The 21345-nt window shown below is 40.6% G+C and overlaps 2 protein-coding genes across 7 annotated transcripts in view; one reads left to right on the forward strand and one right to left on the reverse strand.

Annotated features, from left to right (window-relative positions):
- Positions 1–11931, reverse strand: part of SLC25A32 (solute carrier family 25 member 32) — a 28504-nt gene extending 16573 nt beyond the window's left edge. For all 4 annotated transcript variants that reach the window (XR_014057134.1, XR_014057133.1, XR_014057132.1 and 1 more), the window contains exon 1: positions 11695–11931. Coding sequence is in view for 1 of the 4 variants with exons in the window: in XM_081502265.1 (XP_081358391.1) it covers positions 11695–11851 (157 nt within the window). In the remaining 3 variants the exon portion in view is untranslated. The remainder of the gene's footprint in view (positions 1–11694) is intronic.
- Positions 11932–12273: 342 nt separating this feature from the next.
- The window catches only part of DCAF13 (DDB1 and CUL4 associated factor 13), a 28119-nt gene continuing 19047 nt past the window's right edge, over positions 12274–21345 (forward strand). Inside the window, exons 1-4 of one of the 3 annotated variants that reach the window (XM_081502263.1) lie at positions 12274–12452; positions 15012–15215; positions 16136–16243; positions 20197–20286. In XM_081502263.1, coding sequence (XP_081358389.1) covers positions 15078–15215; positions 16136–16243; positions 20197–20286 — 336 coding nt within the window. In that variant the 5' untranslated portion in view covers positions 12274–12452; positions 15012–15077. The remainder of the gene's footprint in view (positions 12453–15011; positions 15216–16135; positions 16244–20196; positions 20287–21345) is intronic. The other 2 variants (XM_081502262.1, XM_081502264.1) reach the window with 2 other exon arrangements.

Here is a 21345-nt window from a genome sequence, read left to right on the forward strand (position 1 = left end):
AGAGAAATCACACAAAATCATTGGTTCATATATGAACCAACGATTCCTTTGTTTTGAGAAGTCATTTAATCCTAGAAATATAGAGTATGAAGTATCTCAGTAATAGGCAACATCATTCTGTACCCTATACTTCATTAATACTATAACCTTATTTACTTTATCATATATTTAGGATCAAATCTTTAGTTTTGAAAAATATTTGTTCACAGATAATTTTTTGTTAAAAAAAATTTAAGAAAACAATGTATTGATTCCTTATCATTGCCAGGCAAAGAAGGAATATACGCCTAAGTATGACACAAACTCTGACCCTGAGGAGGATATAATTCTCAAGGCAAAATGGACAAACAATCTCATGACCAAGTCATAAGCACTGTGGTACACCTATGAAGAGCTATAGGAATAAGGAAGAAAAAAGATCACTGCTATACATAGGAGCACCTGGAGAGAGGCAGGAGGGTGACAGGGGGAAAGTGTGAGAGCAGATAAAGGGTAGAGTCCTGAAGACTGATTAGAAACTTGTCTTTGGGAAAAGGAGAGAAAATTTCTCTCTGGACAAGTGCAGCTGGTACAAATACATGGAGCATCACAGCACCCGGCGCTGTTGAGGAGAATGCTGGGGACATGGTACAGCTGAAGTGCACAGCTCTTAGAGGGAAAGGATGGCAGGAAATTAGCTTATGAAGAAGGACAAGGGCCTCTTTAAGGACTGAGCTGCATCCTTCCTCTAGTTCATATATTGAAGCCCTAACCCCCAATGTGAGTGTACTTGGGATAGGGCCTGTAAGGAGGTAATTAAGATTAAATGCGATCATAAGGGCGGGACCCTAATCCAGTAGTACTGGTGTCCTTATAAAGAGGAAGACACAGCAGGAATGCATACGCACTGAGAAAAGGTGCTGTGAGGACACAGTCAGAAGGCAGTCATTTGCAAGCCAAGGAGAAAGGCTCCATCTGGAAAACACCCCTGCTGGTCCCCTGATCTTGGACTTCAAGCCCCCAGAACTAGGAGAAAATCAATTTCTATGGTTTAAGCCACCTTGCCGGTGGTATTTTGTTATGGTAGCCCTAGCAGACTAAGACAGGATAATTGCAAACATTCCTGAAAATCACTAAAGAACATTTGCCTATGATCAAACCTATGATCAAAGTCCCATACTTCTCAAACTTGGGTTCAGGTGTGCCTAAGATAATCTAATATGTGTTTAGAAAGGAGACCCTGGTGCCCTGGGGGGAATGCATTTGAAGGTGGAAAATCTGGAAGCAAGAAAACAAGAGATGACTGCACAGTTATTGAGATGAAGAGGGTCTGAATATGGGCCTCTCTAAAGTCGAATTACAGTTCAGTTCAGTCGCTCAGTCGTGTCCGACTCTTTGCGACCCCATGAATTGCAGCACGCCAGGCCTCTCTGTCCATCACCAACTCCCGGAGTCTACCCAAACCCATGTTCATCGAGTTGGTGATGCCATCCAACCATCTCATCCTCTGTCGTCCACTTCTCCTGCCCCTAATCCTACCCAGCATTAGGGTCTTTTCCAATGAGTCAACTCTTTGCACGAGGTGGCCAAAGTATTGGAGTTTCAGCTTCAACATCAGACCTTCCAATGAACATCCAGGATTGATCTCTTTTAGGATGGATTGATTGGATCTCCTTGCAGTCCAAGGGACTCTCAAGAGTCTTCTCCAACACCACGGTTCAAAAGCATCAATTCTGCGGCGCTCAGCTTTCTTCACCGTCCAACTCTCACATCCATACATGACCACTGGAAAAACCATAGCCTTGACTAGACGGACTTTTGGTGGCAAAGTAATGTCTCTGCTTTTAAATATGCTATCTAGGTTGGCCATAACCTTCCTTCCAAGGAGTAACCGTCTTTTAATTTCATGGCTGCAGTCACCATCAGCAGTGATTCTGGAGCCCAAAAAAATAAAGTCTGACACTGTTTCCACTGTTTCCCCATCTATTTCCCATGAAGTGATGGGACCAGATGCCATGATCTTAGTTTTCTGAACGTTGAGCTTTAAGCCAACTTTTTCACTCTCCTCCTTCACCTTCATCAAGAGGCTCTTTAGTTCTTCTTCACTTTCTGCCATAAGGGTGGTGTCATCTGCATATCTGAGGTTACTGATATTTCTCCCAATCTTGATTCTAGCTTGTGTTTCTTCCAGCCCAGCGTTTCTCATGATGTACTCTACATATAAGTTAAATAAGCAGGGTGACAATATACAGCCTTGACGTTCTCCTTTTCCTATTTGGAACCAGTCTGTTGTTCCATGTCCAGTTCTAACTGTTGCTTCCTGACCTGCATACAGGTTTCTCAAGAGACAGGTCAGATGGTCTGGTATTCCCATCTCTTTCAGAATTTTCCACAGTTTATTGTGATCCACACAGTCAAAGGCTTTGGCATAGTCAATAAAGCAGAAATAGATGTTTTTCTGGAACTCTCTTGCTTTTTCGATGATCCAGCGGATATTGGCAATTTGATCTCTGGTTCCTCTGCCTTTTCTAAAACCAGCTTGAACATCTGGAAGTTCACAGTTCACGTATTGCTGAAGCCTGGCTTGGAGAATTTTGAGCATTACTTTACTAGCATGTGAGATGAGTTCAATTGTGCGGTAGTTTGAGCATTCTTTGGCATTGCCTTTCTTTGGGATTGGAATGAAAACTGACCTTTTCCAGTCCTGTGGCCACTGCTGAGTTTTCCAAATTTGCTGGCATATTGAGTGCAGCACTTTCACAGCATCACCTTTGAGGATTTGAAATGGCTCAACTGGAATTCCATCACCTCCACTAGCTTTGTTCGCAGTGATGCTTTCTAAGGCCCACTTGACTTCACATTCCAGGATTTCTGGCTCTAGGTGAGTGATCACACCATCGTGATTACCTGGGTCGTGAAGATCTTTTTTTGTACAGTTCTTCTGTGTATTCTTGCCACCTCTTCTTAATATGTTCTGCTTCTGTTAGGTCCATACCATTTCTGTCCTTTATCGAGCCTATCTTTGCATGAAGTGTTCCTTTGGTATCTCTAATTTTCTTGAAGAGATATCTAGTCTTTCCCAATCTGTTGTTGTCGAATTAGAATTGCTATATAAATAAAATATGGTGAATATTTTTGGCCTAAACGGCCTCATAATTGTCTCAAAAACACTTGCCATTGAAAATTTTGCAGTTACATCTAAATACTTCCTGCATGACTGTTATAATGGCCTATGGCAGCACTAAAAGGTGCCCACAGACGCAGCTGTGTGCAGGTGCACTCTTGAGACCCCATGGACTGTAGCCCACCAGGCTCCTCTGTCCATGGAATTTTCCAGGCAAGAAATACGGGAGTGGGTTGCCATGTCCTACTCCAGGGGATCTTTCTGACCCTAGAATCAAACCCAGGTCTCCTGCATTGCAGGGGGATTCTTTACCAACTGTGTCACGAGGGAAGCCCAATAGACATAACTGGAAGATAGAAAAGTTTGTTGTGCAAGAGGGAACCAAGACAGGGGACACTAATTTTAACTACCCTATTACAACCTGTTTCATTTGTTGCATGTTACTTTTATCCCTCCTTTCCTCTGTAACCCTGAAGATCTGGTCCTTCTTAATAAATAAAACCAATCCCCTCTACTTGTACTCTATCTCAGCATTTTGAAAGCTGCAGATGGGTCCGGAAACTGATTGAGCAGATCATTAAGAAAAAAAACAAAAAACCAAACAAACAAAACAAAAACTGCCACCACCAACAGACTGGAGTAGAAGACAATATAAATGACATCACAAGCAGTAAGGATAAGTATTGCTTTATGTATCTGTTTCAGTAATATGTGTGTGCTTGCATCAGATAGCAAAGATAAAAATTTATTTCCTAGAGACTCACAGACTTAGAAAATGAACTGATGGTTGCCGGGGGGAAGGGATAGTTAGGGACTTTGGGAAGGTCACGTACACACTGCTATGTTTCAGATGGATAGCCAACAAGGACCTACTGTATAGCACATGGAACTATGTGCTATAGTTAACTAGTGCTATGTGCTCAATGTTATGTGCCAGCCTGGATTAACTGCCAGGGGCATTTAGAGGAGAATGGATACATGTATAAGTATGGCTGAGTCCCTTCACTGTTCACCCGAACTACCACAACATTGTTAATCAGCTATACCCCAAAACAAAATAAAAACTTTTGGGAAAAAAAAAGAAAAAAAAATTTCCTACTGAGGGTGGCCAGAAAAGTTTGAGAGAAACTGCTTTAGATTCTGTTTGCTTAGAACCCCTTAGAAATCTCACTAATTATCTTCTTGCCTCCATCTCCAATCTCTTCCTCATTTTTAGTTTTTTCCCAACAAAATAAAAACTCAAATATCTCATCTCCTGAGTGTCTCCTTTCAGATCCCAGTGCCTCCCTGTCAGTCAAGCTTCTGGAAGAGATAACTACAATCTCAGCCTGGACTTTCTCACCTCCATTGCTTCTCAATCCACTGAAGGCTGGTTTGGCCTCCACCTGCTACTGCAGTTTAAAGACTTCCATGTGTACTTTGGGACTCCTCTTTTTATCCCTTGACCAGCATCTGACATAGTTTACCTCCTAAAACATACTTCTTTGGGCTAGTTTCATTCTCTTCTGATTTTTTTCTTACTTCTTTGGCCGTTAAATTTTCTTGCAGTCTCTTTCTTCTTCTACCCATCCTTTAAAAGCTGGTTTTTATGCACTCTTTCCACTCAACAGGGGTAGTCTCTCAATCACTAAGTAGTTTCAATTTCTACCCTCATGCTTTGGTCTCTACAACTCCAGTTCTGATCTCAAACTGTTTTTGAACTGTGGTGCTGAAGAATACTCTTGAGAGTCCCTTGGACTGCAAGGAGATCCAAGCAGTCCATCCTAAAGGAAATCAGTCCTGAATATTAATTGAAAGGACTGATTCTGAAGCTCCAATACTTTGGCTACCTAATGTGAAGAACTGACTCATTGGAAAAGACCCTGATGCTGGGAAAGATTGAGGGCAGGAGGAGAAGGGGATGACAGAGGATGAGATGGTTGGATGGCATCACCAACTTGAGGGACATGAGTTTGAGCAAACTCTGGGAGATAGTGAAGGACAGGGAAACTTGGCATGCTGCAGTCCATGGGGTCAAAATGAGTCAGACATGACTTAGCAACTGAACAACACTCTTGATCTCATTCCTAACATCCAGACCTGGTTTCCATTTTTACATGGCATAAAAGATGTGTCAATCTGGAAGCTTAACTTTCTGGAATCATTTCATTTCAACCTCTAGCATTTTACCTTTCAGATATACCAAACTACCCATTTAGGGTTTCAGTCTAACAGCATATGCTATGGAATCAGACTTCCTGGGTTTGAATCCCTATTTCAACACTTACTCTGTAACCCCGAGTAAGTTACTAGATTACTCTGTGCCTGAGTTTTTTCATGCACAAAATGGAGAAAATAACACAACCTAACTCTCATAAAAGAATTAAGTGAGTTAATACATATAAAGCAAATCTTAAAAGCATGCCTAGCACATAGCAAGCATTCAGTAAGTTATTATTTATGCTACCAGGTCCCCCAATATCACATACATACAAAACTTGACTGTATGCTATTCTTGTCAAGGGCTCTCTACATTTAGGTTCCTTAGATTAACCTACACATTATTAGGATTTCAGGTTATTTTAGAAAATTACTATTTTTACTTCACATTCTTTGTTGAGGCTTCCACTCACCATTCTTGATGGCTTAAAATGGTGTCTTGAAGTAATAAGGGGCCTCAATAATCACCTCAAGTGACCTTTCCACTCAACACAAGAATGTCTTCTAGCCGTTGTCATCCAACTGCGGAACCACTAGCATTCATCAACAGTTTCACTTCTGAGCACCACCACTTTGCCAGGCCAAAACCTGCTTCCCTGTAATTTCCACCCAACCTCTGCCTTTCAGATTACCTGCAATAAAGCAGCTCCCTTTCTCACATGGCAGTTCTCTAAATACCTTAAGTCCCTCCCATGTCCTAAGTTAAACTAGTTCCTCCAGTTATTTCTCACACGAAATGATTTCTACTCCTCAGACTATTGTGGACACCTCTGAATTCCAATTTGCACCTGAACTCATTGAAATATTGCAGGTTTGGTTTAATGGTCAAGACTAACATCCCCATCACTAGGTATTGTAATTTTATTAAAAGGGCTTAATTTTATGAAAGCATTAAAAATCCTACCATTAATGCTGGTGGCCAGTCAACTATATAATATTTTGATTTCAGTTATTCACCTTCCTAAGTTTTCTTTTCTATCACCATTTCACAGCAACACTTGTGCTGTGCACAGCCACACTGGGGGTTTCTTGTTACACAGTCCTGCTTCAACTCCTAGATTTTTAATTTTGTCCTCCTATCTTGATTACCTTAACTGTCACTTCAGTACTACCGGTCTCCTAATACCCTCTCCATTTAATTAATATTACCAATATTCTCAGGTACCAAGAATCCCCTTTTCTCAGGCATAGTCTGCACCACAGCACTGTCTTAAACTCACCAGGCCAAGCACACTAAAATGATCATCTCAACCATTACCTCTTTTGCTCTTACATAAAATTGAGAAATATCAAGTCATATAGGTCTGCACCTGCAGCCAAATCCAGAATTCTTCCCTTCATGTTCAAGTCACAGTATACCAGGAATTACTGGGGTAAGGCTTAAGTGCCAGAGGGTTCTGAGTTAGACGTAACTCAGATCTAGATTCAAATCTCAGATAACTTATGACTTGGGCAAGTTAGTTAACTCCAGTTATCCTCATCTGTGTATCGGGAATAAAAAATTCACAGTGTTTTTCAGAGTAGTAAATGATCTAACGCAAGAAAAGTTCTTAGTTCATTGCTTTTATTGCAAATAAACACTCAATGAATGTTCCTTGTTGTCGTAATTCTTATTTGTGCATGTATGGTAAACTCCATGGAAATTACATGCCTTTGTGGATTCTCTTCTAGGGAGAACCCTCCATGATTTTCACTAATTTTCAATGGCTTCTTATCTCCTCTCCAGCTGTCAAAATTTTAGCCCTTCTCTGGCGAACCTCAAGACTAATCAGACTTTTACAAATACAGATATATGTGGCCATATATATGTACATATATACATACATACATATATATATATATACACACACACACATATATATATATACATGGCCATCACCAATCTATAACTTTCCTAACAGTCTCCTGTTTTGGTATTTGGATTTATTCCATTTTGACCTTAATTTTATGTTGTCTACAGTTACTTTTTATTTGACTGAGTCTCAAGACTAAAATTACAATGTAATTTTCCTGAGGGCAAGAACTTTATTTCGGTGCTTCTATATCCTATACAAATGTTAAAAGGCTAAGATACAAGTGAACAGAAGAAAATCTCCTAACTCTTTAAGATAAACCACTACTGCAGATCTAATTCTCAAGGTAGACTTAAACTTATAGTAATTAAATAGAGCAGGACTGTCTAGTCCTTCCCTTCCTCCAACTCCATTCTCCACCAGCCTTCTGTCTGTAGAAAAACTTTAGTCAAGTAGTTTAATCGAAGAAGTGAGAAAATACAGAAGCCATGGAAAACAGTCCAATGGGACCAAATACTAATAGTATATCATTAAGCAAAGTCAAGGACCTTTCATTCCTCTTCAAGGGCTATAGATAATATTCTGAGCCATATCCTTTAAGCAGTTTTATAGATACTGAAACGCCCATCCAGTGGCAGAAGATAACTACACGATGACCAAAACTGTCATGATCATGAACTCCTTATTGCCAAATTCAGACTTAAATTGAAAAAAGAAGGGAAAACCACTAGTCCATTCAGGTATGACCTAGATCAAATTCCTTATGAGTATACAGTAGAAGTGACAAATAGATTTAAGGGACTAGATCTGATAGACAGAGTGCCTGATGAACTATGGAGAGGTTCGTGACATTGTACAGGAGACAGGGATCAAGACCATCCCCATGGAAAAGAAACGCAAAAAAGCAAAATGGCTGTCTGAGGAGGCCTTACACATAGCTGGGAAGAGAAGAGAAGCGAAAAGCAAAGGAGAAAGGGAAAGATATTCCCATCTGAATGCAGAGTTCCAAAGAATAGCAAGGAGAGATAAGAAAGCCTTCCTCAGCGATCAATGCAAAGAAATAGAGGACAATAACAGATTGGGAAAGACTAAAGATCTCTTCAAGAAAATTAGAGATACCAAGGGAACATTTCATGCAAAGATGGGCTCCATAAAGGACAGAAATGGTATGGACCTAACAGAAGCAGAAGATATTAAGAAGTGGCAAGAATACACAGAAGGACTGTACAAAAAAGATCTTCATGACCCAGATAATCACGATAGTGTGATCACTCACTTAGAGCCAGACATCCTGGAATGTGAAGTCAAGCGGGCCTTAGAAAGCGTCGTTACGAACAAAGCTAGTGGAGGTGATGGAATTCCAGTTGAGCTATTTCAAATCCTCAAAGGTGATGCTGTGAAAGTGCTGCACTCGATATGCCAGCAAATCTGGAAAACTCAGCAGTGGCCACAGGACTGGAAAAGGTCAGTTTTCATTCCAATCCCAAAGAAAGGCAATGCCAAAGAATGCTCAAACTACTGCACAATTGCACTCATCTCACACGCTAGTAAAGTAATGCTCAAAATTCTCCAAGCCAGGCTTCAGCAATACGTGAACTGTGAACTTCCAGATGTTCAAGCTGGTTTTAGAAAAGGCAGAGGAACCAGAGATCAAATTGCCAATATCCGCTGGATCATCGAAAAAGCAAGAGAGTTCCAGAAAAACATCTATTTCTGCTTCATTGACTATGCCAAAGCCTTTGACTGTGTGGATCACAATAAACTGTGGAAAATTCTGAAAGACATGGGAATACCAGACCATCTGACCTGTCTCTTGAGAAACCTGTATGCAGGTCAGGAAGCAACAGTTAGAACTGGACATGGAACAACAGACCGGTTCCAAATAGGAAAAGGAGTATGTCAAGGCTGTATATTGTCACCCTGCTTATTTAACTTATATGCAGAGTACATCATGAGAAACGCTGGGCTGGAAGAAACATAAGCTGGAATCAAGATTGCCGGGAGAAATATCAATAACCTCAGATATGCAGATGACACCACCCTTATGGCAGAAAGTGAAGAACTAAAGAGCCTCTTGATGAAGGTGAAGGAGGAGAGTGAAAAAGTTGGTTTAAAATTCAACATTCAGAAAACTAAGATCATGGCATCCAGTCCCATCACTTCATGGGAAATAGATGGGGAAACAGTGGAACAGTGTCAGACTTTATTTTTTTGGGCTCCAAAATCACTGCTGATGGTGATTGCAGCCATGAAATAAAAAGACGCTTACTCCTTGGAAGGAAGGTTATGGCCAACCTTGACAGTATATTTTAAAGCAGAGATATTACTTTGCCAACAAAGGTCCGTCTAGTCAAGGCTATGGTTTTTCCAGTGGTCATGTATGGATGTGAGAGTTGGACGGTGAAGAAAGCTGAGCGCAGCAGAATTGATGCTTTTGAATTGTGGTGTTGGAGAAGACTCTTGAGAGTCCCTTGGACTGCAAGGAGATCCAATCACTCCATCCTAAAGAGACCAGTCCTGGGTGTTCATTGGAAGGACTGATGTTGAAGCTGAAACTCCAATACTTTGGCCACCTCATGGAAGAGTTGACTCATTGGAAAAGACCCTAATGCTGGGAAGGATTGGGGGCAGGAAGAGAAGAGGACGACAGAGGATGAGATGGTTGGATGACATCACTAACTTGATGGACATGGGTTTGGGTAAACTCTGAGAGTTGGTGATGGACAGGGAGGCCTGGCGTGCTGTGATTCATGGGGTCGCAAAGAGTTGAACACGACTGAGCGACTGAAATGAACTGAACTGAACTGAGCAAAACTGTAGCCATGAGATTAGCTGCCACAATTCTAAGAACTGGCCTCAAAGAAATGTGAACAAATGGACCCTCGAACTGAAGACTAGCTGTACTTAAAACAATCAAGATTATGCTGCATGACCAATTTCAAGATGACTGTCGGGCTGCCTCTGCTGTTTTTACACGTAACGGGCTTCCTCCACCTATAAACGTCCTGCCCACTGATTGTCAATGGCAAGGAGGGAATTCAGCCTTGGGATATGAATCTGCCCCTGCCCCCAGTTCCATCCTCCAAAATAAAGCAAAGTTTCCATTCTACCAACTTTGCCTCTTTATTTGCTTTTGAGCCAAGAGCAGCTGGACCTCACTTTCAGTAAGAGAAATGAAATGCCAGAAAATAGTTTTCAAATAAAGTTATAAAAGACATTTTTTGAAGCTATCTTTTTCAGAATTTTATGTTGAGTTTAACTTTTAAAGTATTTTCTTAATTTCCATACAGTTAATTCACTTAGTGCACTTAATTCAATAAAGCTAAATAAAAACCTGTACTATTTGGATTCTAGCTACTTATTCCTTCACAAGAACCGGTACATACTACACCCGACAACAACAAACTTTGAAGAGAATTCTGTACCAACCCCATTCCTAACAATGTGATTATTCCCTACTCCAAACTCTAGGATGTCCCTCTCAGCCCAGAGGGCAAACACGTGCCTATTTTAAGATTTCCAAGTACAGGTTTATGGGCTTTGCTAGAGTAAAGCATGAACGCTTTAATACAGGCCAAAAGTGCATAAGGCGAAGAAGCAATTACCTTAACACGCACCTTGCTGCTGCTGCTGCTAAGTCGCTTCAGTTGTGTCCGACTCGATGCGACCCCATAGACGGCAGCCCACCAGGCTCCGCCGTCCCTGGGATTCTCCAGGCAAGAATACTGGAGTGGGTTGCCATTTCCTTCTCCAGTGCATTAAAGGGAAAAGTGAAAGTGAAGTTGCTCAGTAGCAACCCCATGGACTGCAGCCTACCAGGCTCCTCCGTCCATGGGATTTTCTAGGCAACAGTACTGGAGTGGGGTGCCATTGCCTTCTCCGACGCACCTTGCTAAAGGATGCATAAAATAAATTCAGATAAAGCACAGACGCTCACAGACACAGTTCAAAGCTGTGACTGATTGACGCTGAGATGCTGAGTGTGCCAGGAAAGGAGCTGGTGGCGCCATTCGTGCTGCTGGCGGTGCACGCTGCCTCTCAAGGGCTTGGTGCAAAACAAACGCTAAACGCTATTCTCCATTTTCGCCTTCTTTCTGTAACGGCGAAAATCCTCTTCGATTCTTTCCGATTTGGGGGTGAGCGGAAAAAGGCTTACCAATGTAAGCCTTTCCTAAAAGCGAGGTGGTGTGAAGCGAACTTTCTAAAAGCTGGGGGAGTGGGACTTGTACCTCCAAGGGTGAAAGATTTGCACGTGTGAGGTTTAAGCCCTGAAAAGTGATAAACCCTTTCTTATTTTATAAAGCTGGCTTTTGAGTTCCACGTTCTATACCAATGAAGACCTTTCTCAGACTTTTACATCCATTCTCTTCATCCCTCAGCACCGGGGGAAAGGGGACGCCGGCAGCCAGACCACTTAAACCAGGCTCCCTTTCCTCAAATCTGGCCCCACGGGAGCCTGGGCAAACAGTTTTCTTCTTCAGCTCTCGCCTCGCCTGCAGTACGCAAGAGCCAGGTGAGGACGAAGCCCTCCCTCTGCGTCTTTATCACTCGGTTCGGAGTGACAGCAAGGAGAAGCCCAGGGTCTGTCTGGTCTCTTACCAGCGAAGCGGATCTTCACGAGGTCAAGCGGGTGCAGCGCGAGGTTGGAAAGGACCCCGCCGCTCACGCCCGCCACCAGATTCTCGTAGCGGACGTGGCGGAATATTGTGCTGCTCCACGCCGACAAGCCGGACGCCGACTGGCCCTGGCCGGTCATGGGCTCAGGGTCCGCTGATACCGCGGGCGTGGGGCGAGATGCAGTGGCCGCCACCGTGGCGACGGTCGCCGCGCTGGAGCAGAAACCGCAGGGCACGAGCCCACTTCCGGCACCCGCGCGTGGAGTCACGCTCGCGGACGCGAGGGCGAAGCCGAGAGACCTAGGCGCACGAGTGACCGACTAGAGAGGCGCCGCCGCACTTCAAGCGGACAAGGCAGAGAGTGGGCAGCGGGGCGGAGCGCCTCTGCCAAGGCCCCGCCCCGCCTCGCCCACCTCCTCGGCCCTGCGGAGGCTGCAGAGCGTGAATCTGAGAATACAGATGAAGCACCGCCCCCGGCTAACCTTTGTCCGCACGACTACGGAGCGCCGCAGGGCCCATCTGAGGCCGATTTCCGCTCCGCGGAAGTCACATGACAGGAAGTAGTCGGAAGAAGCGGAAGTGGCGTGTGTTGGTGTAGAAGGCGGCTGCGGCGGCGGTAACTGCTTCCTGGAGGGAAAGGGTCGTGAGATCCCGGGAGAACTGGCAGCAAGATGAAGGTGAAGATGCTGAGTCGGAACCCCGACCACTATGTTCGCGAAACCAAATTGGACTTACAGAGAGGTGAGACAAGTTAGTTGGGAGTCCGCCAGCCTTGGATCCGGCCTAGGCTCCACCGAGTAAAGCTGGTCGGGGAGGGGAGACTGGTGTTCCACTCTCGTTGTTTACTTGTTTTCTTTCGCTAGGGCTCTTGGTTTATAAAGCGCTTCTGGTTCTAGGTAGCAGAACACTTGTCTTCAAATCCCTTTCCTCATAACTTTTGTCTAGTGGTCAGTGGCAGTTAGTTATATGGGGAAATGATTCCGTCTACACCGTTTTCAGCTGCTGCTCTCTGATTGTTCTCAGGGTCTTGTTGGGGGAAAGTGGACTTGAATGACCCAAACTCGTGGATTGAAGGAATTAACAATTAAGCAGACATGTTTAAACCTCTCCTGTTACTCTAACTTTCGACAACTTTGCTACTTACAATTGCATACTTCGGGATGTGGGAACAGACAAAGGTGACACTTAAAGCCATCAGTTTTCTCTTAAAAACTCTTGTGGAGAAGTTTAGTGGGGGAATGACTAAAATGAAATTAATGGGTTTTATCTGTACTGGTCTGTTCCCCCATTAACCTACTAACTACTTGTATGAGTTATAGCTAAGTGACCAAGCATGTGTGAATAGACTGTTCTAAGTGAAGCAAATAACAGGTGCAAAGGCGTTAAGGCAGGAACAAACTTAAGGCATAAGAGAAGGGCCATGTCTTCGGAGTTTGAGATAGGAGTAAGCCATAGAAGGTGAGGCTGGAACAATATTTCCATATGATTGAGTCATATAGCATATCAATATATATTGTGAGCAATGCTAACTAAATGGTGTCTGCTCACAAGATGTTTACAGGTTAAGTATCAAAACAGCAGTGTTCTTAAAATGCAAATTAGATTGTGTCGCTTGGACTTGACATCATCCATACTCCTTGAACTTGGTCCCATCTTCCTCTCTAGTTTCATGGGTGACTACTTTTCCCACAGCTAGTGAACATGTACTCTTGTTAGGCTGTGTGCATTTCAGGCATGCTATGGCACACACCTTTCCCCAGTTTCTGTCCCCTGCAGATTTCCCCCCATCCTGTACACATGTAGGCACCCTCCTATGCGTCTGTTTCATATTTTTATACTAACAGTGTTTATTACATTGTCTCATTATTATTGTGACTGTCAGTCTCTTATCAGACTGAGCTTGCAGAGAGTGGCACAGTTGTGTTTGTTTCTATGTCCCCTGTGTTTAGACAGCACCTGGCATCTAGTAGTTGCGTTATTAATGTCTGAATGAAGGAATGGGTAACTGGTTGGTCATAGATTTTTTTGTCTAAGTGTTCTTTGTAAATTTTGTGCCGTATTCAAATACTTGAGTATTCTGACTCATAGATCTGGGGTGTGGGCATCAGGGAATCTGTGTTTTTAAAACTTTGTTGGTAATATAGCTGATAACATACAAATGTATGGGAACAACATACATAGATATGTACCGTGAGTTTGTTTGCTCTGATATCCCCAGTGCTTGTGGTATATGGGAGGTGTTCGATATATCTTTGTTGAATGTTTATTGCTGACCGAATTGAATTTAGAGGTGGGCATAGTTATGGGTATTTGGAAATTTTTATAGAAGATACAAGATTTAAGCTGAATTTTTTTTAAAGGATGTGTAGGGTTCAGATGGGCTTCCCAGGTGGCTTGGAGGGTAAAGAATCTGCCCGCAGTGTGGGAGACCCATGTTCAATTCCTGGGCCAGGAAGGTCCTCTGGAGAAGGGAATGGCAACCCACTCCAGCATTCTTGCCTGGAGAATTCCCTGAGCAGAGGAGCCTGACAGGCTACAGTCCACGGAGTCGCCAAGAGTCGGACCCAACTGAGCAACTCACACACACACACACACACACACACACACACACACACACACACACACAATCAAACATTAAAAGTGCTCAATAAATAGTATAATGATAATCACAACATTGTGTCCTTAGTAGTACAATGATCAGCACTGGAGATTGTTAGTGTTCCCTGCCCAGTAAGAGGGCTTTTCAGATGGCGTTAGTGATAAAGAACCCATCTGCCAGTGCAGGAGATGCAAGATACATGGGTCCGATCCCTGGATCAGGAGGATCCCCTGCCTAGAGAATCCCATGGACAGAGGAGCCTGGCAGGCTACATTCAGTGGGTTGCACAGAGTCAGAGAGACTGAAGCAACTTAGCATGCATACACACACCCAGTACGGAGCTTAAGAGTTCAGTTGAGCAAACATTTATTATGCACTTGTTTTGTGCTCGGCATAAGAAATGTAATGAAGAATGTAGCAGAAGCCCTGCAGGTGAAGGCTTATAACCCAGTTGAAGAGCGTAGTAGGACATAGAAAAGGAAAAGTTGTGTGTGTATATATAGAGTCTAGTTATTTTGCAAGATGTATGCGTTCTATCACTTTCTGGACAAAAGGTCTTCAATGTTTTTAGCTTTAGTCCTCGGCATAGACAGTGTCCCTAATTAAGGCTTATTGATAATATATTGAATGATTAGGTGAGGAATACCACAGGAGATATTAAGTGTGAATTATTTTATTAAGAGGAATCATTCTTATTTCAGTTCCAAGAAACTATGATCCTACCTTACATCCTTTTGAGGTTCCACGAGAATATATAAGAGCTTTAAATGCTACCAAACTGGAACGGGTATTTGCAAAACCATTCCTTGCCTCCCTGGATGGTCACCGAGATGGAGTCAATTGCTTGGCAAAGAATCCAAAGAGCCTGGCTACTGTCCTTTCTGGGGCATGTGATGGAGAGGCAAGTATCACTAAACACTGACATTTTAAACTGAAAGTAGTTACGTTGCAAATATTCTTCCATTAATTGTGAGTTACTGTGGGTTTTAATTGGTTTGATTTCATTTTTCTATGTCCTGTTTTCTTTTAATTCTCAAGACTAAATTTTCTTTGAATCAGTAATTTCAGTAGTATCTTATCTAAACCTAAGAAATTAAAAATGTAGTCGCTTTCGGCTGTTTGACAGTAAGTAATAAGACATGTTTACAACACAGATATTTAGCTGTGAGTTTTTTTCACAGAGTATGTTATTAACAATTCAACACTTAATTATTTCCCACTCTGCCAAGAAAAGAAAAGCTTTAAAGCATTTTTACACTAGAATCAACAGAGTATTTAAGAGATTCAGTTTTCTGCTTGTTGATGTTCGTATCTATAGACATTGCATTTTTTTTTCCAATGTGCCCAACAGACATTCTTCTGTGAAATTAAAAAAAATTTTAATTTAATTTATTTTATTTATTCTACCTTTGGCTACACTGGGTCTTTGTTGCTGTCTGTGGGCTTTCTCCAGTTGCCACGAGTGGGGAAGGGGGCTACTCTTTGTTGCGGTGTTGAGGCTTCTTATTGCAGTGGCTTCTCTTGTTGCAGAGCATAGGCTCTAGGGTGCGCGGGCTTCAGTAGTTGCTCCATGCCATGTGGGATCCTCCCTGACTAGGATCGAACCCGTGTCCTCTGCATTGGTAGTCAGAACCCCAACCATTGGACCACCAGGAAAGTTCAGCATTGGATTATTTTGATCTAGAGGATTTTGTTTTTAGCCATCTGGTAGAGTGATTTATAGCCTTTTCAGTGTTGAACTTATTTTTCTTGGAATGTAGTACTTCTGTGCCTGAACATTTTTTATTTATACTTCACTGAAATTTCCTAGTATGTTTTATTATAGGTTAAAATATGGAACTTGACCAAACGAAAATGTATTCGTACGATACAAGCACATGAAGGTTTTGTACGAGGAATATGTACTCGCTTTTGTGGGACATCTTTTTTTACTGTAAGTATAATACAGTTAAGTCATTAACTCTTTTCAACATGTGTAAATCTAATTGAATATTTTCTGAGCTCATTTATGTGATCCAAGGCCCTTTCTGATTTTCACAATGCAAAATAACATTAAAACTCAGATAAGTCTTGGTTTTCTTTATGTAATCCAGCCTTTCCCATACTTAAAAAATTTTTTATACCTAATTACATATTACATGCATGTGTGCTAAGTCATTTCAGTCATTTCCGACTCTTTGCAACCCAGTGGACTGTAGCCAGCCAGGTTCCTCTGTCCATGGAATTCTCCAGGCAACAATAGTAGAGTGGGTTGCCGTTCTCTCCTCCAGGGGACCTTCCCGACCCAGGGATTGAACTCACGTCTCTTATGTCTCCTGCATCGGCAGGCAGGCTCTTTACCACTAGTGTCACCTGGGAAGCCCAAATACATATTACTGAACTAATATTCTATAGAATGGTTAGAAGGGGGATTAAAACAAGATGAGTCATTTGTACTTCCTTTGTCAGTTAGCAATAAGTCATTGAAGGATTTTTGTGTATGATAAAATATGCTTAACAAGATTAACCATTCTAGCCATTTTTAAGTGTACATCTCAGTGGCATTAAGTACGTTCACATCATTGTAAAACCATCACCACTATCCATCTCCATGACTTTTTCACCTTCCAAACTGATAATGGTGTAGCTGTTAAACACTAACTCCACATCTCTCACCCCTACCTCCTACCCTTGAGTAATTTACCTGGTAATTACTGTTGTGCTTTATGTCCCTATGTGTCTGATAATTTCACTTAATATTAAAGGCTCATCCATTTTGTACCATGTATCAGAATTTCTTTCCTTTTTAAGACTAATGCTCCGTTGTATGTATATACCACATTTTGTTTATTCATTCATTAATGGATGTTTTGGTTATTTCTACCATTTGACCTTTGCAAATAATGCTACTGTGGTGTGCAAATATTGAAAGTTTTTAACAGGAAAATGATGGAGTCGGAGTTGAGCTTTGAGAGCATTAATTTGACAGCTGTGAGTGATCAGTTTGGAGGCAGTTTTAATAGTCTGCATAAGCAATAATAGAGTCAACTCTGGAGAGTAAAAGTAATTGAAAGTAGTTGTTAGGTTTAAAAACATTTTTATTTTTAGAATAAGGAACTGTTTTATTGCAGTGTAACTGACATACAGCACTGCATAAGTTTAAGGTGTACAACACAATGGTTATATACATCCTGAAGTGATTATCGCAGTAAGCTTCCTGAACATTCGTCATTTCATATAGATACAAAATTAAAGAAATAGAGAAAAAGTTTTTTTCTTGTGATAGGAACTCTTAGGATTTACTCTCAACAGTTTTCCTATGTTACATACAATCATGTTGATTATATTTGTCATGTTGTACATTACATCCCTAGTACTTGTTTGTCTCATAACTAGACGTCTGTACCTTTAACTGCCTTCTTCCAATAACCACTGCCCCAACCCCACGCCTATGGTAATCGCAAATACCATCTTTTTTTCTGTAAGTTTGTTTTTTTTGTTTTTGAAGTATAATTGACCTACAATACTAGGTTGGTTCTTTGTGCACATCATAGTGATAATATTTCTGTGCATTTCAAAATGATCACTACAATAAGTCTAGTTGCGATATGTCACCATACATAGATATCCATAGTTTTTGACTATATACCCCACTCTGTACACATACTTTGCAACAAGAAGTTCATACCTTTTAATCTCTGTCACTTACTTCTCTCATCTCCCCTCTCCTCTCCCTGCTGGAAACCACCTATTTGTTCTCTGTATTGATAATTCTATTGTATTTTGTTTATTCATTTGTTTTTTAGAGTCCACATGTAAGTGAAATCATACAGTGTTTATCTTTTTCTGACTTATTTCACTTCACATTATACCCTCTAGGTCCATCAGTGTTCTTTCAAATGGTAAGATTTCATTTTTTTTTTAAGGCTGAGTAATATTCCATTATGTTTATATAACACATTTTCTTTATCCATTCATCTGTTGTTAAGCACTTAGGTTGCTTCCCTATCTTGGCTATTGTTACTAATGCTGCAGTGAGTATAGGGGTGCACATATCTTCCAGTTAATACATAGGAGTTGAATTGCTGGATCATATGGTAGTTCTATTTTTAATTTTTTGAGGAACCTCCATACTGTTTTCCATAGTGACTACCAGTTTACATCCACCAACAGGGCACAAAGGTTCCCTTATCTCCACATCCTCACCAACACTTGTTACTTGTTGGCTTTGATAATGATAGCTTACAGTGAACAACATCAGATTCCTGATCTCTGAAGATTTAGCTTCAGGACCAGGGACCAGGCTTGATCACTCAAGAGCTTTTGTGTAGCAAGAGTTTTACTAAAGTGAAAAAGGGCAGAGAGAGCTTCAGACATAGACATCAGAAGGGGGCCAGAGAGCACCCCCACTCACTAGTCTTATCCAGGCCTTATATACTTTTACCAGACCCCCTCCCACAACATACATCTTAAATTAACAAGATTAGAACTAACAGTAGAAAGATGTTACCAGACCCACTCCCATAATATACATTTTAAGATGACAGGATTAGTCAGAAGATTCTTAAGAAGGAGAAACATATCCTGGAGCAAGATACATTGTTATATTGACTAAGACAAAGCAGTGTAGAAAAAAAACATTTGTCCTTTTCTCCTTCTTGAGACCCCAGACCCCTTTCTCCTCCTAAAGGACTCTGGACCCCTTCCTCCTCCTTGGGGACCCTGTACTTCTTATCAACCTTCCTAGGAATTGACTCACTCTCAATAATAACCATTCTCCATTCTGACAGGTAAAAGGTGATCTCTCATTGTGGTTTTGATTTGCATTTCCCTTATGAGCAGTAATATTGGGCATCTTTTCATGTACCTATTTGGCATCTGTGTGTCTTTGAAAAAAAATGTTTATTCAGAGCCTCTGCCTATTTTTTGAGTTTTTTTGATATTGAGTCGTATGAGTTCTTTGTATACTTTGGATATTAATCCGTTATTGGATTTATTGTTTGCAGATATCTTTTTTTACTTTGTTGATAGTTTTTTTTTGCTATGCAAAGGCTTTTTAGTTTGATGGAATCCCATTTGTTTTCCTCACCCGAGGAAACATATTCAAAAAAATTTAGTAAAATCGATGTTTACATGATATCTTGAACATACCTGCCATGGCCCAAAGTCTAAATTACCATAGTTTGTTTCCTTAACTTTCATTTGGGCTAAGGTGCCAGCAGTTCTGCCTACCACTTCTTTTACCATCTCTGTAACCGTCAGCTCCAGTGAAAAGGCAAGCAATGCCTATACTAACATTATGAAAATAATATTATCCTTATGGACTCCTGAAAAATTCTCAGGATCCTTCAGAAGTCTACATTTTACAGTTTGAAAACCTCTGCCTTAATATTGATAGTTTTTAGAGTTTTGAGTCATACAAAGAAAGACTTTTCCCATGGCAAGATTATAAAAATGTCTTGTCTCTAGTATCTTTATGGATTTTGTCGCATGTTTTACATTTAAAGTTATCTGTAATTATGTTTTTATATCAGGTGTCACATTGGTTCATACTTTTTAAATGACTAACCTGATCTCACAATACTGTTTTGTTGTAATTTATTTTTCTTCCTAATTTGAATGTCATCCTTATTACAACATGCAGTTTTTACCTTCTTTATGATGTAATATTATTTCTACCCTTACTCTTCTTTTGCTCTATTCATCCTATTTTATTTTAAATCTTATGCGTTTTATATGTTTATCACAAATCTTTAACAAGGTGGGACATAAATGAATCAATAAACACAGTACTGGAAGAATGTGGTATATGTTATTTTTTAAACCAAAGATGTTTATAGTTTGATGTATGTGTTGGCAAGTTTACAGCTTTTAACTGTTCTTCATTATTATCATAAATATTTCTAGGTTGGTGATGACAAAACTGTGAAGCAATGGAAAATGGATGGACCAGGCTATGGAGAAGAAGAGGAGCCATTGCATACAATATTAGGAAAGGTACAAAAATAAATTGACCCATACTTGGGCTATTAAAATTCTTCTCTTTTACCTACAATTATTTCATAATTTCAATTTCATAAAAAGGTATAAGAAATCAGACACTTTAGGCTGCAGTACTTCACCTGTTGTAAGCAATAGTTAATGCAATCAAAGGGCCTTTGCAGTTAAAAAATTTGAACAGTTCTTTGGTGTTCATTGCAATAGGGTTCTGTTTCTGTTTTTAGTTAGAAGAGGCAGTGAAACATTTCCTATAGCATGAACATGGGAGGAAATCTGTAAGATAAAAGGTCAGAAAAAAAACAGTGCTTCAGCTTCTCATTTATATCATGGATCTTTCCCAAAGCTCAGCGTTTACTTGAAAGTATTCTTTAGGAAATTAATAAATGTAATAGGGTGCTTTCTATATAAATCTTATTTACATTTCTTAACAGCATTCTGCAAATCAGTTGATATAGTTTAGTTATAACTTTATATAGCTTAATAATTTGGATCATTTGCTCTACCCATGTTTTTTAATCCTTATGTTTTGATACTAAGGGAAATTCTAAAATTAGAATTAATCTTTAAATATTTCATCTTAAAAATCTTTTTGTCATTTTAGTATTTAGTGTATATTTAGGTTCTGCTCTTCAGGCTTCAAGAAGTTCTGAATGTTTTATTTTAAATGAGAGGTTTGGCCCATGATTAGAATTTGCTGAATTCTAATGGTCGATCTAAATGTTCTTGAAGGATGTGGAGGTGGTATATTAGTATGGAATGGAAATAGTTTGCAGATGGTAAAAAATTAGTAATTCCTAAAAGAAAATTTGTTTCATTCTTGTAAAATGTCTTATCACTAGGAGTTCCAAAGATTTTTGAAATATTTAGTGTTACCCCTTCTCTGTGGTACTGGGGGTTAATTCTTACTGTGGAAAAGTTTGTAGAGACTTGAATAGAAATAATTCTAAATCTGCAGATGCTGATAAGAATTCTTAAAAGCTTAAAGTATTGGCTAAATAGTTGCCTTTAATTTGCAAACATTTTTTAATGTCTAGTACAAAGGTAGACTTTAATCTG

Source organism: Giraffa tippelskirchi, chromosome 6 (assembly GCF_054371585.1).
Source record: "Giraffa tippelskirchi isolate mGirTip1 chromosome 6, T2T-mGirTip1v1.2.pri, whole genome shotgun sequence".
Taxonomy (NCBI): domain Eukaryota; kingdom Metazoa; phylum Chordata; class Mammalia; order Artiodactyla; family Giraffidae; genus Giraffa; species Giraffa tippelskirchi.